This window comes from Rousettus aegyptiacus, unplaced genomic scaffold, assembly GCF_014176215.1.
Source record: "Rousettus aegyptiacus isolate mRouAeg1 unplaced genomic scaffold, mRouAeg1.p scaffold_m13_p_1, whole genome shotgun sequence".
NCBI lineage: Eukaryota > Metazoa > Chordata > Mammalia > Chiroptera > Pteropodidae > Rousettus > Rousettus aegyptiacus.
This window is the reverse complement of record NW_023416284.1, coordinates 10,651,870-10,668,945: the sequence shown is the minus strand read 5'-3', so window position 1 is coordinate 10,668,945 and position 17,076 is coordinate 10,651,870. Positions and strand designations below refer to the sequence as shown.

General features: G+C 52.7%; 1 protein-coding gene across 2 annotated transcripts in view; it reads right to left on the bottom strand.

Moving 5' to 3' along the window:
- Positions 1 to 4,448: 4,448 nt before the first annotated feature.
- The window catches only part of IGSF21 (immunoglobin superfamily member 21), a 227,148-nt gene continuing 214,520 nt past the window's right edge, over positions 4,449 to 17,076 (bottom strand). The window contains exons 4-9 of one of the 2 annotated variants that reach the window (XM_016128302.2): positions 15,240 to 15,355; positions 12,629 to 13,103; positions 6,484 to 6,569; positions 5,904 to 6,096; positions 5,472 to 5,510; positions 4,449 to 4,688 (exon numbers count right to left, since the gene is read on the bottom strand). In XM_016128302.2, the coding sequence (XP_015983788.1) occupies positions 4,615 to 4,688; positions 5,472 to 5,510; positions 5,904 to 6,096; positions 6,484 to 6,569; positions 12,629 to 13,103; positions 15,240 to 15,355 (983 nt within the window). In that variant the 3' untranslated portion in view covers positions 4,449 to 4,614. The remainder of the gene's footprint in view (positions 4,689 to 5,471; positions 5,511 to 5,903; positions 6,097 to 6,483; positions 6,570 to 12,628; positions 13,104 to 15,239; positions 15,356 to 17,076) is intronic. The other variant, XM_016128301.2, reaches the window with a different exon arrangement.

The following is a 17,076-nucleotide window of genomic DNA, read 5'->3' as shown; positions in this document are numbered from 1 at the left end:
TAGCTTGCAGAATGTGAAAACACAAATATTTATTGAATGTATGGATCATTTATTTGTTATATTTTTAAAAGAGAAATTGCTGTGAGCAGTCGTTTGAGCTTCTCAGTTTAAATGAGAGTATGTGACATGGCGGATGGGAAACTAAGATTCTAGAACATCGAGTTCAGAATGTAGGGCTCTCGTAGATTACAGAAAAAAGGCCCTAATTCTGCCTCCTCCTGTACCCACACATTATGCAATGTGACGTTGCAGATGTTCTCATCAAAAAGCGCAATCCATTTCTCTACCCCTTGAATCGGGGCTGACCTCGCGACTTCCACTGACCAAAGAATTGTAGCAGAAGTGACAGAGTGCAAGTTCCCTGAGGCCATAAGACATTTTGTGTGCTCGAGCTCTCTCTCTTTCTCTTCCGTCTTCACCAAGCTCATCTGCTGGAAAATAAGAGACTCTATGGGGCTGAACTGAGTCACCCCAGCAAAGGCCACCCTAGACCAGCCAACCCCTGGCTGACTTAGCAACAGACTATAGATGCAAGAGGGAGCCCAGCCTCGATCAGCAAAACCTGGCCCAGATCAGCAGCTGACCATAGCCTAATGAGACATAAATAGCTGAAGTTTTAAACAACTACACTTTGGCGATGTTCACTGTACAGCATCGTTCTGGCAATAGATAACTGATACGAGAGCCATATGCCTGTTCCCATTTAATCGGCAGCTGACATCTCACTACTTGACCCACGGTGAATGGCATTAAATATTTATTGAGTGTATTAATGTGCTTTTAAAAGCACTGATATTACTACTTGTCCTTTCTCTAAGCCTTTCCTCATACTCTTCTCTCTGCCTAGAATACTCTCCTCCATTTTTTTTTACCTGGCCAGCCTCTCTTTTTCTGTCAAAGCTCTGTCCATATGTGATCTATTCTCCTTGGCTTCCTTTGACTCATCCCTCCCACCCCAGTGGAATGAATCTGTCCCATCTCAATCTTCCAGAGCACTGGGGAGGTTTTGCGCCGAGCATTATCACAGTTTGAGTTTTGGTTACTTGGGTGAAATTTCTCCCATCGCTGGACTGCGAACTCCTTTAGGTTGGAGAGCAAGTCTTACTCATCTCGGCAGCCTGGGTGCCTAACACAGGGCTTTGGGAGGTGCTGATTCATTCATTCATTCATTCATTCATTCATTTACTCATTCACTCAATAAGTAGTTGTTGAGCACCTGCCGCATGCCAGGCTTGGGCCTAAGCACCGAGGGCACAAACGTGAATGACACAGATGTGGTCCCCACACTCATAGGCTGACATTCTGGCCAAGGGTAGGAGAAAGATTGTCAATAAATAAATAAGTAAATAGGAAGAGCATCTGGTAGTGATATGTGTTATTCAGAGAATGGAATTAAAGATGGAGTGATGGAGAAGGGCATGGTGGTCAGGTAGGTCCTTCTAAGGAGGTGGTAGTTAAGCTGCCATCTAAATGGCAAGGAGAGGTCAGCCCCGCAAAGGTCAAGGGGAAGAGACTTTTAGGCAGAGGGAACAGGCAGAGCAAAGGCTCCGAAGCAGGAATGAGCTCAAAGAGTTTGGGGAATGAAAAGATGAGTGTGAATAAAGGATGAGGGTGGGGAGACAGAGAGACAGAGAGACAGAGACTGAGAGAGAATGAAGCAGAGAGTTAGCTGGCTGGGTTACATCGTGTCTGACTTGTAAGAGGTTTGGATTTATTTCCTGTGTGATGCTGTCTTAGTCTGGGCTACTGTAACAAAATACAAAATACCACGGACTTGGTGGCTTATAAACAACAGCAATTTATTTCTCACAGTTCTGGAGGTGAGAAGTTCAAGATCACGGCTCCAGCATGTTCAAGTCTGGTGAGGCCCCTTGTCCAGGTTGCGGATTTCCAACTTCTTGCTGTGTCCTTACATGGTGAAGGGGATGAGGGAGCTTCCCTGGGATCCCTTTTATAAGGGCACTAATCCCGTTCATGAGGGCTCCACCCTCATGACTGCAGCACCCCTCAGAAGCCCCACCTCCTAACACCACCACATTGGGAATTAGGTTTCAACATATGAATTTGGGAAAACACAGGCATTCAGTCTATAGTCTATGGTAAACCCCTGGAAGGTTCCAAGTCGGAGGGCGCCATGAATGATTTATGTTCACAAGGATACCTCTGGCCACAACGGGGAGATCAGACTGTGAGTGGGGGTCAAGAGGGCGATCTGAAGATCGGATAGGAGGCTTAGCCAGTTTTCCAGATGAGACATAGCCTTGTGTCGGGAGGTGGCAGTGGACAAGGAGGGAAGTGAGTGAATTCTGGATGAGTTTTGAGAGTCAGGTCAACAAGCTGTGGAATTGGATGTGGAGAGAGGAAGGAAAGAGGTGAATCAAAGATAACAGCTAAATGCTTGACCCAGCCAGCTGCTGGAAAGTGGTACCATTTCCCGAGAAAGGGGAAGGAGCAGGTTTTGGAAGAGAAAACCAAAAATTGGGCGTCAGCCACGTGAAGTTGGAATATTGGCTATTCAACGGGAGAGGAGAATAACAATAGGGATGAATATCTGAGTCTGGAATTCCAGACACGTTAGGGAGTCAGAGATTTGAGCGTCAAGCTGGACATGAATTGAATCGGGCATCCAGGCCCTGACTTGGCTAGAGGCAAAGAGACTGTGATGAAAGCAAGGGGACAGAGCCACCGCTTAACTCCCAGCCCGGTGTGTCTGGAGCTTGGAGTTTTTTGTCAGGATGGGTTCCGAGTCCCCAGGACATTTGAATGGCCTGGGAGAGGCACGAAGGGCTCAGTGAGGTCACGTTTTTCCTGCACTGAAAGGGAGGAGAAGCCCACATCACTGTGATTCAACAGAAGTGGGTGAGGACCTTGCTGGTGATGGGGCCTCCCAGCCCTCCCTCCTCTGGCTCCTCTGGCCTCTGCTTCTCCATGGCAGACATCATGTTCTGTGTTCATCACTCCATTTCCTGTTCCAAGGTACACAGGAAGAGAACTTCCCAACCTCTCTTGCACTTAGGTTAGTGCCATATGACTATTTCTGGCCAACTGGAATATGGGCAGAGATGATCTACTCCACCTGCAGACGTAGCCTTTCAAAGCATCCTGTGTCATTGTATGAATTTCCTATTGAGGCCATAGCAAATCACCATAAACTTAGTGACTTAAAGCAATGCAAATTCATTTCCTTAGACTCCTAGGGGTTAGAAGTCTGAAATGAATCTTGGGGTGCCGAAAGTGTTGGCTAGGCCAGTTCCTTCTGGAGGCTGTAGGAATCTGCTTCCTTGCCTCTTTCAGCTTCTAGATGTGGCCTACCCTCCTGGGCTATGGCTCCCTCCTTGCAGGACCCCGATCTCTTGCTTTTATCATCACATCTCCTTTGATCGCTTTCTTGTTTCACTCTAAAGACTCTCATGATTACGTCGGGACCACGTATATAATACAGATGATTTTCCCATCTCGAGATCCTTAAATTAATCGCATCAGCAAAACCCCTTTTGCCACATAAGGTGACGTCTCAGATTCTGGGGACCGGGGAGTGGACATCTTTGGAGGATCATTATTCTGTCTACTGTAGTGAGCCTCCAGCTCCATCTCCCCCTGCCTTGGAGATGCCAGAGACTGCATGTTCCAGTTGGTATAGCTACAAGAGGAAAGATGACTGCACAAACTGCCTTGGGCTTTTCATGGCCCCAAATGCATTTGTACTGTGTCAAGGCAACAAGACTCTGGGGTGAATGAGTTACTGCAACATAGCCTCTCCCATCGAGACTAGTACGATCTCCCACGGGGTCTCCTTGGTCACTCTCAAGTTTTGGCCACAGCTCAGAGAGGCCCCTCCCAGAGACTCTTAGTCCTTCCCTCTGAGCTAGTAACTGAACGGCGTGGGGATCTTCTAGTGGCTGAGTAGAAAGCTCTCTAACCTCTACCAATGACTTATGTGTGTTGGACCTTGACCGAAGCTTTAACTGTGCTTGCATCGTTTGGGGATTTTCATGAGCTTCGATGATCCACCGTAAGAGATTTAAATGTCAGAGAGCCGCTGCCCTTTTATCCCGAGTCTCAGAACAAACACCCGTGGAAGAGACCAGCCCTGGAGGTTAGCCCGGTCGCCCCGTCCCCTGATGTCCAGCTGCCCAATGAGCCCAGACCGGATCAGCTTTTCCTCTTCATGCTGAACAGAAACATAATCATAACTGCTTATTGTTGCAAGCCGCCGAGGTGTGGGTTGATTTGTTATGCAGCATTGTTATGGCAACCGCTTACCTTGGATTTCCTGAGAGCTTCTGGCAACTTCCCACAGCCGGTTGTTGGGGTTTGGGTCAGAGCTGCACCTCCGCCCCTCATCCATCTCCTTCGTCACCCCGCCCCCATACCTGTCCCAATGCTGAACATCAGCGGGCACCCAGTTGCTGCTATAGAGCAAATGAAGAATACAGAGCCACAGACGAGAGGTGGGGAAAATTGTTCTGTTTGTTTTAATTAAACCGACCGAAGAAGCCAAGACACGGACAGAAAGAGACTAAGAACAAGACTGGAAATATTTTAGAAAAGAAATGAAAAGCGATCGCAGAGACGTCAGTGCCGGATGGAGTGGCGGGGGCAGGAGCCGGGCCTTCACGTCAGCTCCAGGACCACTGTCAGGGCGAGCACCAAGGTGAGCCGGACGCCGGCGGGGCCAGAGGCGGAACCTGCGTGGGCAGCAGGGAGCCAAGTCAGAGCCTGCAGGGCCGCCCTGCGGTGCCGCTTGCTGACGGGCAGGGCGGGGCGTGGAGCCTGGGAGCAGCAGAGCGTCAAACCCCAGCGAAGAGTCTGAACTTCAGCATCGGGGGGAGGCACTGGGCTCAAATCCCAGCTCTGCCGCCCGTCCCACATCACTGTGTGTCACCCCTTCTCTGCCCTGGGCCTGATGGCTGGAGCCCATCAGGACCCTCCAGCGGGGCCCAGGAGTGGAGGCCTCCATCGTGAACTGAGATTGGCTCCATGTGGGGCTGGGAGGGCTGGCTGGGCTGAGGGCAGTGTCTGGGTCCCCTGGGGTGGTGCCCAGGTCAAGGGACGGCCTGGGGAGGGCAGTACGAAGGGCTGCAGCGGAGGCACCTGTCTGTGTCCCCACCTGCCCTATGGAGTGGTCCGAGCCCTGGAACACAACCCCGTGGTCAATGCTGGACACATTTTCTTGGGGCCAGAGCTGCTGCGCTGCCTGAGCTAGGAGCGCTAGAGCCGCCGTGGACAGCGGTGGGGACATACTTGGTCCCTGAAAATTTTCATTGCTGCTTTGGGGTGCTGAGCCCCCTTTATTGTCTCGGTGCCCACTCCTAACCACCTCTGACTCAGACTCTTTGGAACCGGAGGACAATTGCCTGAGGCTTGGGCGAGGGGTGAGGGTAGGCAAATGGGCGGTTTGGGGACCAGAGCTTCCTGGGGCCTTGACAGTCACTCGCTTTCAGGCAAGCGGCTCTGAGAGGGAGACTTACCATTGGACTCCTCCGTTCCTCTTGGGATATTTGGGTTTTCTGTCGGAAAGAGCAGAAGGAGAAGCAGGGAGGGATGGCGTTCAGTACGCAGGAAGGGGCTCCCCCTTTTCCAGCGCCTGCCATGCCTGTCACGGCCGCGGCCACACCGCCTCCGTGGGCTGAGCAGTGTCAGCCCCGTTGTACAGACGGAGAGACTGAGGGAGGTGACGTAGTTTGCCCAAGGCCGCCCAGCTGCTCAGCGGTGGATCTGGGACTTGAAGCCAGAGCGCTCTGGTTTCAGCTGCTCAACTACAATGCCTCCCTGTGGGGCATCCTCTCAGGGTGAATTTAGGGGACTTGGGCCTTCGCTGCTCCCTTTCCCTCCTCCCCGGGATGGTGCCGGCCGGGCCCTGCCCCCTGCGAAGCCCTGGCCGCCAGCCAGACGCAGCGTACCGAACACGATGAGCCGGGTGTGTGTGTCGGTGGAGCCCAGTGGGTTCTGGGCCGTGCAGCGGTACATGGAGCCGTTGAGCTCGGCGGGCACCCGCTCCAGCACCAGCTCCTTCCCGTCGAACTCTGTGCTGCCGTCCAGGAGGCGGCTCCCGACCCGCGTCCACGTGAACATGGGCTCGGGGAAGACTTCATTCTGTTGGCCAGAGCAGGGGAGAGTCGGGTCACAGGCGGAACCCCTCTGCCCGAGCGAGAAGGGGGCAGAGGCATGGCCTGGCCAGGGCTGGCAACGCATTCTCCTCTGACGGGTTGGGAGGGGCTGGAATGCCCGACAGAGAAGGGCTGGAAAGAACGTCCAGGTCTATGAGCTACGTCTGCTCCAAGCTCTAGGTGGGTGAGGAAAAACACACACTTCCTGTCGTTCCTCCTAGAACCCAATTCTGGTAGACCGAGGCCCACGGTCTGGGCTGGGTGGGGGGCGGCGTCAGTGAAGGGTCTCAGAGCATGCTGCCAGGGATGCAGGGGCTACTGGGCACCACTCCCACCTCCCGCCACCCTCCCAGAGGCCCAGAGAGAGGCCGACCTGAAATCCGTGGACCAGGATCCTCACTGTGTCCCCGACCCGGGCTCTGCTGGGCGTCATCATGATTTTGGGTCCTTTGGGAGCAACTGTAGGGAGAGGAAGCTTATGTCTGTGAGGGGAGGGGAGACTGAGCAAGGAAAGGAAGGGCGGGGGAAAAGGAAGAGGAGGTTGCGGTCCAGCAGTCGCCGTCCTTGGGCTGCTAAGACAGGCGCTCCGAGGATGCACATTCGTTCCCTCCCCGGACTCTGCCTGCATTCATTCTCGCTCATTTCCTGAGCCCCTGTCATGAGCCCGGGGCCTGGGGATTCAACGGTGTGCAGAATACGGTCTCCGCCCTGTGCGGTTCACTCTCAGTGGGGATGAAAGACAAGCATAAGCCGGTGTGACCAGGGTCCGATCAGTGGAGTTTTCCTGGACCCGCTAGGCGGGGGATGGGTAGAGGTGGGCAAGGTATGGGGGGACCATCTCCTTCCTTGGGCCCCCGTCCCCTCTGCCTCTTTTCCGCATGCCCTTGTATCATCCCTTTAAAATTCCCTTACATCGCCGAGTTTGGGAGACCAGATGCCCAGAGCTGTCGCCGTCATGGGAACAGACAATATCAGGATGCGAGAGCCACTGGGGTCCCTGGGTCCATCCTCTCAGGCTTCAGATTGGGAAACCGAGGCCCACGGACAACAAAGGGGCCTATCCACGGTCGCCACAGAGACCATTTCCCCTGTTTCCCAACTTTCAGGCCAGGACACTTTCCCTCTGAATCATTCGGTCATTCACTCTCTCATTTTCTTGCAACAAGTAATGATTGAGCCGACCATATGCGAGGCCTTGGGGCAGGGCTGGGGACACAGGGGTGAATAAGACCAAGTACCTGAGAACTCGGAGCTCACGCTTTAGTAGGGAGACGTTTGATAGGCAAACAAGGGCATAGATGAGAAACTATCGGGGAGTGTCACCTTATGCAGAGTCAGACCCAAGGACGTGACACTTATGAGGAGGGAGCAGCCAGGGCGTGGCGCTGAGGTGGCGGTCAGGGGGCTGGGGACAGACCCTGTAGCGCTTCCTGGGCTGGAGGAAGGTCTTAGGGTTTTGGTGGGAGTGCCATGCTCTGCGCCACCCTCTGTGGACACCTCCCAGGGGCGGGAGCAGGATACAAGTTTTGTTCCCAGGCCTGGGGCCTGGCCTGGGACTTCCCGCCCTTGCCTGCTGCCCTGGCCTCTCCTCCCACTCAGACGCTGGGCAGAACTCAGAGCAGGCGGCAGATGCGGGGGGTCTCCCAGGCACTGCCAAGTTCATTCTCGGAGAAGGAGACCGAAGGACTGTTAATTAAACCACAAGCGAGACATCTGAAGTTCCACGTGGGGCCGCGGGAGCCATCAGGGGGGAATGCTGGCCCCGCTCCGAGTTGGGGAACAGCGGGGAAGGCGAGGCTGGTTTTCGTGGCTGCATCCGTTAAGAGGAAGGAAGAAGAGCCGGCTTGGGACGCGGAGAGCCAGTGCTAACCTGTTCTGTGTGCCCTTGGAGAAGTCACGTCATCTGGCTTTCCCCGAACACAAAACGAGAACAGTAATAACAGCCCGCGCCTAACCACCGCCTTGGTTGTTAGGAATATTCGGAGATGGAGGGTTGAGGGTCAGCATTTGTCGGGCACGTGCTAACTGCCAGGCACTCTGCTCACGCCTCGTGCGTGATCTCAATGAACCTTCCGACATTTGAGGTCGTCCCCATGAGGTCACGAAAGGCTCGAGCTACTTTCTCGCCTTCTTTATTAACATTCGAGCTCTGTGTAGGTCAGTTTACAGGTGGGAAGAACTGCACAGGGCAGTGTGGCCCTGGGTTATTGTGTCTGGTCTTTTGTCCGGCTGGGGTGGCACTGTGAGGCTGCAGCCAGCAGAGGGCGCAGAAGGGCATCCTTGTCTCTTAGGCGAGTGAACCTCTCCCTGGAAGACAAGGTCAGACACCTTTCCCCTTCTGGGTCAGATTCCTCGCTGCCCTATATTTTAAAGGTCTCACCCACTTCCTTCAGGCTCAGGTCTAGGCACATTGACCCCTAGGGGAGAGAGATCTGACATTTATCAGGTGCCTAAAATGCACTAAACCCCGTTTTAGGGCGGTCACACCCATCCTAGTGCATATGAGGCAAGTTACCATGAAGCCCATTTTGCAGGCTATAAAACTGGCCCTAGGGAGGGCAGTGGTTTTCCCAAAGTGACACAGAAAGGAAGTAGCGGAAGCAGGACTCGATGGCACACAGGTCCTCGGAGGGGAGCCAGGAGCCCAGGGGTGGAGGGGAAGGAGAGCTGATGCCTTCTCCCACTGGGCGGCCAGACCCCCTCCCTTGCCGCCTGAGCTGCGAGTCCTGGAGGCTCGTGTGTGGAACTGGCCCTTCGGGGCAGCGGGGGACAGGCGAGGGGTCTGCTCTGCCCTCATTTCTCCAAGCTTGGTCCTTGAGCGGCTGCTGACGGACAAGAGCCTTTGCAGCAGGTGGCCCCCACACTCCCGCCCTCACTGCTGCATCAAGATGTGACATCCGGAAGCCAGGCCAGTTGCTATCACCCTCGCACGTCCGCCACCACCCTGAAACCCATTAGCAGCTGCTGACGCCAAAATCCTGGGCCCCATTGCCTGCTCCTAGCATATACCCTGAGAGTGCCTGAGGGAATGTTCTCAGCCCAGAGGCTTTCACTACTCCCCAACCCTGGACATATAGAAAGAGGGGAGTCCGGAGATGCAGGATCGAGGCCCAGCCTTCTACCCTCTGGATGCATGACTTGGATGAGTCAACTCAACTTGTTGGTCCTCAGTTTTCACACCTAAAAATGGGCAGAATAAGCTACCACCCTGTTTGATGAGTTGCTCTGACAAGGGTAATGGGGAGAGAGACATGAGGCAGCAATGTGAAATGTAAAGCGGTGTCTATCTGCTCAGGAGAATGCTGCCCTCTTTACCTCTGTGGAGCACTCGGCTACAAAATAGACTTGTGAAATCCCATGGACAAGATTCTGCTACAAAATAGACGTGAAATGCCATGGACAAGATTCTCTAGGCTTTCCCCAGGACTCCTGGGTGTTCACTAAGACCATCACCCACCCACACACCTGTCCATTCATCCATCTATTCACCCACCCATTCACCCATCCATCCATCCATCTACCTACCCATTCACCCATCCATCCATCCATCCATCCATCCATCCATCCATCCATCCATCCACCCACCCATCCCACCCCCACCTCTCACCCATCCATCCATCCATCCAGCACCCATAAACCTACCAATCCATTCACCAGCCCATTCACTCATCTGTTCTACTCATCTAGTTTTTTATTTATTGGTCACTATGTGAGGCAGTATTGAGGATACAATGATAAATGATAATGGTACCTTATATTTACTGAGTGCTTACTCTGTCACTGTGTTAAGCACATTGTATACACAGCCCTAATTAATCTTCACAACAACCCAGAAAAGTGTTAATTAATTGTTATTAAATAAGCATTTATTAAGTAGCACATTAAGGATTGTTCTGAGCCCTGTATCATGTAAACATGGCAGGTAAGGATCCTGTCCTCATGCAACTTAAATTCCAGTGGAGGATCCAAAAAATGAGGAACTATATAATATACTTGTAGGCGAAAATAAATACAGTGCCTGAAAGCAAAGCAAGGTAAGTTGCTGATGGGTCCAGGAGGAAGAGCCTGTTTGAGAGAGGGTAGAAGATTTGAGTAGAAGATTTGAGCAGAGATCTTAATGAAGGAGGGATTGAGAATATTGGGGTAAGATTCTGGGCAAAAAGGAAAAGAAGCCAGTGCCAAGTCACAGAGGAGGAGCTGGACTGGGTATATTCAAGGAAGATTAAGGAGGACCCTGTGGCTGGAGCAGATGGAGCAGAGGCGAATGATCAATGAACACCACCGAGGTTTAGTTTTAGATGTGATGCCAGTCACACAGGGAAATGCACTGTTCTTAAGTACACAATTTGATGGATCTTAAAAACTAGGAATGCCTATGTAGCTACCATCGCAGTCAAACTCTAACACTCTTCCGTCCCTCCAAAAGTTTTCCTTATGCCTCCCTTCAGCCAATTTCCACTTTCCACAGGTAAACATCGTATTGATTTATATCCCCCTCAGAGGTTTGCTTTGTGTTCTAGAAGTCCGCACAAGTGGAATCGTTCGGGACGCACCCTGCCGTCCGGCTTCTTCCATTCAGTGTGTTTCGAGTCGCATCTACGTCCTTGCGTGTGTCAGTTTGCTCATTCATCTGTGTTAATGCGAAGTAGTTCGCTGTATGAAAATACCGCAATTCTTTTCATCTATCTTCCTAATTATAGACTTTTGGGCTCCTTACAGCTTTCGTTGTTGCTGTGAGTAAAGCTACTGTGAACATTCGTGTCTGAGTCTTCGCGGATCTGTTTTCATTTCTCTCTGTTTTCGTTTCTCTTGGGTAAATACTTCGGAGTGAAATTGCTGGGTCATAGAATCGGGACATCTTTACCTTTGTAAGACACTGCCGGTTTTCCAAGTAGACACGCTGTTCCACACTCCCACCAGTGACGCACGGGGGTTCTGATTGTTCTGCATTCGCGCCAACATTTGGTATTGTCCATCTGTTCAATTTTAGCCATTCTAAGTGGTTGTGAAATGGTATCTCAGTGAGAGTTTAGTCTTACTTCCCCTGACGACTAATGATAATATGCGCCTTTCCATTACAGTTATTGGCCACTTGTAGATCTTGTTTTTTTAAATAATCAAGTTGCCTTGACGTTATTGATCTATAGTAGTTGTTTTTATATTCTGGATACAAATCCTTTATTGTATATCTGTATTTAGAATATTTCCTCTTAGTCTATAGTTTGCCTTTTCATTTTCTTAAAGTTGCCTTCTTATGAGCAGACTTGAATTTTGATTAAGTCCAATTTACCGATTTTCAAATTTTCGTTTAATGCTTTTTGTGACCTCTTTAAGAAATCTTTGCCTATCCCGACGTTACGAAGACAAATTTGTATGTTTTGTTCTGGAAGATTTATGACGCTGGGTTTTACGTTTAGGTCTATGATGTATCTCGAATTAATTCTATGTGTATGCAAAGTTAAGGGTCCGGGTTCATTTTTTCCTTATGCTTCTCCAGTTGTTCCAGGGTCATTTGTTAAAAAGACTTCTTTATCCCCATTGAACGGCCTGGACTCTTTTGTCAAAAATCAATTGAGTCTATATGTGAGGGTCTATTTCTGGATTCTATTCTGTTCTATCAATCTGTCTACATTGAGAGAATTTGGGGTGGGTGTGTATTTGAGTCGTGATCTGATTTATCTTTTAAATGGATCGATCAGGGTGAAGACTAGAAGGGGGACACGTGGAAGCGGGGTGCGGTCGGGCAGCGACCGCAATAATCCAGGTGCGAACTGAGGGCAGCTGGGTGAGGTGATCAAAGAGGAAGCCACGAAAAGTGGCAGGTGCGGGGCGGTTTCTGAGGTTGAGCTGCCAGGGTTTGGTGACGGCTTGGACATGGGATGTGAGAAAAGAGTGAGAGAAGTGGGTGCCTCCAAAAGTTCTTGCCCCAGCGGGATGTCCTCCCATGTTCTATGCGTTCTTGACCACAACCTGGTGAAGCTTCCTGCCCTCGACCCCACAAGCCCAAGCCCTGCCATGTCAATGCCCCTTACCTAGGAACTCTCACCTGAGCTCATGAGTCTCTTCTTTGATCCAGAAAACCTCCTTGTCACCTCCTGTGCCCCCGACCGTGACCAAGAAAGTCTTTCCTGACCTTTCCATGACCTGACTCAGCAAGGTCCTCCCCTGAAGGATCCCGACTCTTCCTTCATTTCTCCAGCAGCCTGCCCTGTGCCTTCCTGTCCTGTTTTCAGTCTCGAAAACCTCCCACGTTCTCTAACGCTGATCCATATTCTTGATTCTGCTGTGACCGTCCACGTTCCTGACCCTATTCGGTGAACTCCCCTGGCTTCCCTCCCATGTCCTCCGACCCAGCTCAGCAAACTTCCATAAAAGCTCCGACTCTGTGTCTCTCACCCCAGTTTGCTTCATCTCCTCCCCATCTCCACGGTGGCTAGCAGCCCAGGGACCCTAGTCTAAGGCTCCCACACCCCCCAGCTCTGCAGGGGACCTGCAGAAGGGCATCCTCCAAGCCTTACCCAGCGTGACCTCTGCCTGCATGGCCATCGACAGCGCTGGGTGCTTGACCTCGCAGCTGAAGAGGGCCTCGTTGTCGATCTGCGGGTTGAGCGTCCAGGTGAGCAGGGCGCGCACCTCCACGGTGCCGTCGCTGCCGGGGTTGTGGCTGTGGCGCAGGAAGTAGACGGGCTCGGCGCTGTGGACCCAGCGGGGGAACTCGCGGCTCACCACCGTCTCCGGGATGTTCTCAGTGGTCGGCTGGAAGAGGATGCTGGGATCCGGGGTCAGGCCGTGCGCGGGGTGCTCCGTGGAGGGACGCCCGCCCCGGTTCTCATTGTTCAGCAGGGACAGCGACCTCTGCACCTTGGTGTCGTCCAGGTCACGGTGCAGGAGGCTGCGGAAGGGCCTGCTGTCCTGAAGGGGGCCGGAGCTTGCAGCCAGCGGCTCTGACAGGGGCACTGCATCAATCGGTTCCCCATCTCTTTTGAAATAAACCTGAAATTGGGAGAAGGTTTTGTGCCAACGACTTAGACTTCCCAACGGACTCTCAGGAAATGGCCCCAGGAGGCCAGTCCTTCCGGAGCCTCCTCCTCCTGGGAGCCTTCCAGATGGACCTCCCTTTGTTTTTTTTTTCTCCAGCACCCCAAGACTCTAAGTCAGCTCTGTTCAGTGGGGATACAAAGGCCTTGGTGGCAGAGACTAAGCTCATCTCCATCACTTACCAGCTGACGGGCCTCTTTGAGCCTCAGTTTCCTTACTCGTACAGAGGGATAAGAGCAGCGACTTCGTGGGGCTGTGGGATGCTTGTAAACAGTGGGCAGAAAGAGGGGCCCTGGACACAGCCTGGCAGCCACCTGGGCTCCAAGGGGTGGCCCATGCTCACCTGGGGAGAGCGACTGGTTGAAGGAGAAGGTGGAGATTAAACGTGATGTCAGCAGAGGAAAGAGCGAATGGTCTCTGCGCGTATGTATGTTTGGGAGGTTTTGGAGACAAGGCAGAAAAATTAGTGTGTGTGCGGGAGGGAACCAGGTTTGCGGATGAGGCAAAAGCGAACATTTTCTCACTTTCTCTGCTAGTGGAGGGTTCAAGTTTCGAGAGGCGGCATTTAATTTAATTTAATTTGCCGTCTTTTTTTTTTTAATTTTTTATTTCGGTACATGCGCCCAGAGGCCTGTGGAGATGGGGTGTATGTATATATTCTTTTAATAAGTCAGATAAATAAATGGATGGGAGACAGGGAGATAGGAAGGCAGGAAGCAGGTCAGAGGATGCTGCTGCGGGGCGGGGATGGAGGATTATTCGAGGAAAAGAGGTAGGAGGAGGGGTATAGGGCCAGGAAGGTGGAAGAGGTGGGAGGGGAATGAAATGTGCAATGCAGAAAATCCGTCAGAGTTTATAGCTCTAACGAAGAATCTCTTATGCACATAATAGCCTGCTTGGGTTCTTTCTTTCTTTTCTTTTCTTTCTTTTTTTTTTTTTTGAAAAGTGCTTCAAAAGCAGGTTTGTAATTTATATCAAAGAATTCTTTCAAGTTCTGAAGTTCCAGGCAAACATAAGATGCCTGGAATATGGGGAGATGGGGATCTTTTATACATATATTTGAACATTTTATTGCCACGTCTTAAGTGGCAGGAGCAGGCAGGCTGGGGGAGGGGGATTTTCCCATATGCCCAGGGCTGTGAGGAGCCTTTCTTTAGGCCCTCTGGAAAAGCTTGTCTTTGGGGGAAAGAGACTAACTTGCTTGATTTTAGGGAGGTCAGATCTCTTTATGGGCTCCAAGAGGGAGGCCTTGAGTCCTGCTCTCATCCATTGCTGGCTTCGAAGCTGCTTTTTTTATCTTTCTTCTTGGGAATATAAGGTGTGGGCGGAGGGTAATGGGCCTCACCAAAGGCTGGCCTCCGTACACCTACCTGCTGCCTCGCCTGTGCCTCTGCACACCTGTCTACAGCCTTACCCTGTGTCTGTGCACACCTGCCCACTGCCCTGTCCTGGGCAGCTGGTTCTGCCTGGGCTCAGGTCCTGGGTGAGAATGGTCTGGGTCCCCTGGCCTCCCCACTGGACCGTGCCTGTGAGACAGTCAGGGTTTGGAATGCCTTGCCTCCTCACCTTGAACTCTAACCCTACCTATCCACCCCTCACTGATCCTCGTAATGTAAGAAAGTCTCAGGGTCAAGATCTAAAGTATTACACGATGCCAACACTGGAGGGGCCTTGGGGACATGCAGCCCATAGGTTCTCTGTTTGGAGTGTTTTATACATGGAGTGTCCGTGTATTTCATTTAGACCAAACTGTCTTGCTGCTATTAAAACAGCTGGAAAACTTTAATATTGTCCACCCCCTAAATCTCTTTACGGAAATGAGAAGCAGAGGGGCCATCTCCCTGCTCAGGGTCATTCGCGCCTGTGGCCGAATGCTAGTGCTCTCGCAGGGAGACCTGGGTGGGTCCCTCAAGTGGATGGGGTCGGGCCGAAGCATACAGGTAGCGTTAGCTTACACGGATCACGCCCGCCCTCTCTCCTTCATTCCCCAGAGCGGGCACCGTGGTGATCCCTGCACCTGGACAAGCCATGGAGGAAGGTGGCGGGGTCCGGCAGGGACTGAGGAGGGACCGGCGCGTCAGGGCTACTCACCGTGGGTGCCGGTTTCCCTCCAGACACGATGCAGACCAGCGTGAAGTTCTGGGCCTGATAGCGGCTGAAGGGGGCTGGTGCGTCCGCAGCCACCACTTCGATGGAGGTGGGAGGAGCTACCCGAAAGGGAAGCACAGGAAGACAGAGGCTTCAGTGGAGAGTCAGGAAAGTTCACTGATTATCTAAGATGGGCCAGGTCCCATGCTGGGCGCTGAGCGGGGCTGGGGTGGGAGGTGGGGCGAATGTTGCACAGCTCCAGGGGGTGACACTGGCATCCACCACAGTGAGAACGATGTCTCTGCTGGGCTTACAGAGAGGGCCCTGCCTCCCGGGGCTCACAGCCCGGTAGATAGAACAGCATGAATCCCGAGATCACACAGTTAACACGCTAAGTGCCCCAGTACTGGGAGGCGTGACAGAGTATAAAGGGGTCCGACCCAAGCCTGAGGAAGCGACACTAGCTGTGACCTGAGGAAGCAACTCTGCAGAGGACCAGCGCGGCAGATGATAGGAACGGCATTTGCAAAGGCCTGGGGCAGGTAGGCCCAGGGCAGGAGGGCTGGGAGGCAGGCCATTGTGGCGGGAATCCAGGAACCAGGGGAATGTCGTGCCCAGCGGGGCTGGAGTGATGAGCGGGGCAGCTGACAGCGGGGCCCCCACTCACCGGGGCAGGTGACTACGGGCTCGTGGGAGCCGACGGTGACATTTTCAGGGAATTTTCTGAACTAATTGCTCAACTGCTGCTAGCTTGACACGGGCCACGGTGGCGTCTCCACGCCATGGAAATCAGCCGCGGCTACACATCAGGGTTTTGTTTTGTTTTGTTTTGTTTTGTTTTGCTTATCTGTTCCTCCCCCCGCCCCAGGCCCCACAGAGCGGGTTTGCCAGCACACCACCGTTCGCGAGGTTTTCTTCTTTACCCTAAGAGCAGCGGGGAGCCATCGAAGGTTTTAAGCAAGAGCAGTGACATGATTCGAGTGGCATTCTGAAGAGACTGGAAATAGAGTATGAATTTAAGGTAAAACGATCTCGGTAGTTGAGACTACGGCGAGGGCAGAAGAGAGAAGGCGATGACTTTGAGCGCCACGGGGAGCGAGGAGGCTTCCCGCCCTCCCCCTCCGCAGAAGCTGGCTCGCTCTGGTCGGTCCCGCCTCCCGCCCGCTCACCTCTCTGCTCTCCTCACCAGCTGCCACCGGCTGCTCTGCCAAAGCCCGTGCTCCCGGGCCCTGCGGGGTGTTGGAGAGGGCCCACGTGGAACCATCAGGCACTCATGGGTCCAAGTCCCAGCTAAGTCAGCATCACCTCCATGTCCTTGGGCAAGGTGCCGGAACCGTGAGCCTCCCCGTTCCCCAGTTCGTGAAATGGGAATCATACTTGGCAGACATATTTGAAAAAGAACCAGCTAATCGATGTGAAAGGTCTTGCTTAGCAGGTGGTGGCAATTTCCTATTCTTGCGATGCCCACACTTATTTGCCTCCTCCCCCCCACCCCCCTTATAATCAGCAGGACAGTAGCTGGGATCTTAGTCCTTCCCTCGGGCAGGGCTGTCAGGTCTGGCTTCTCCCACCTTGGTCCAGCGCAGTGGGGGGAGGAGAGAAGGTGAAGCGGCTGGGCCTTTCTTTCCTGCAGGGGGCTTCACCCCAGTTCAGTTTAAATTAGACAAGCATTTCCGGACACCTATGAGGTGAGGGGCGTGATGCCAGGTGTTTGGGGTAGGTGCCCAGTGATGAAAGAGACACGGGGCTGAGAAGTCCCCAGTCTGGCAGAGGCGACAGCAGCCTGGCAACTCTATTTTAAGGTCTAATGAAAGGAAGCCAGGTACGAACGGTTCATTCA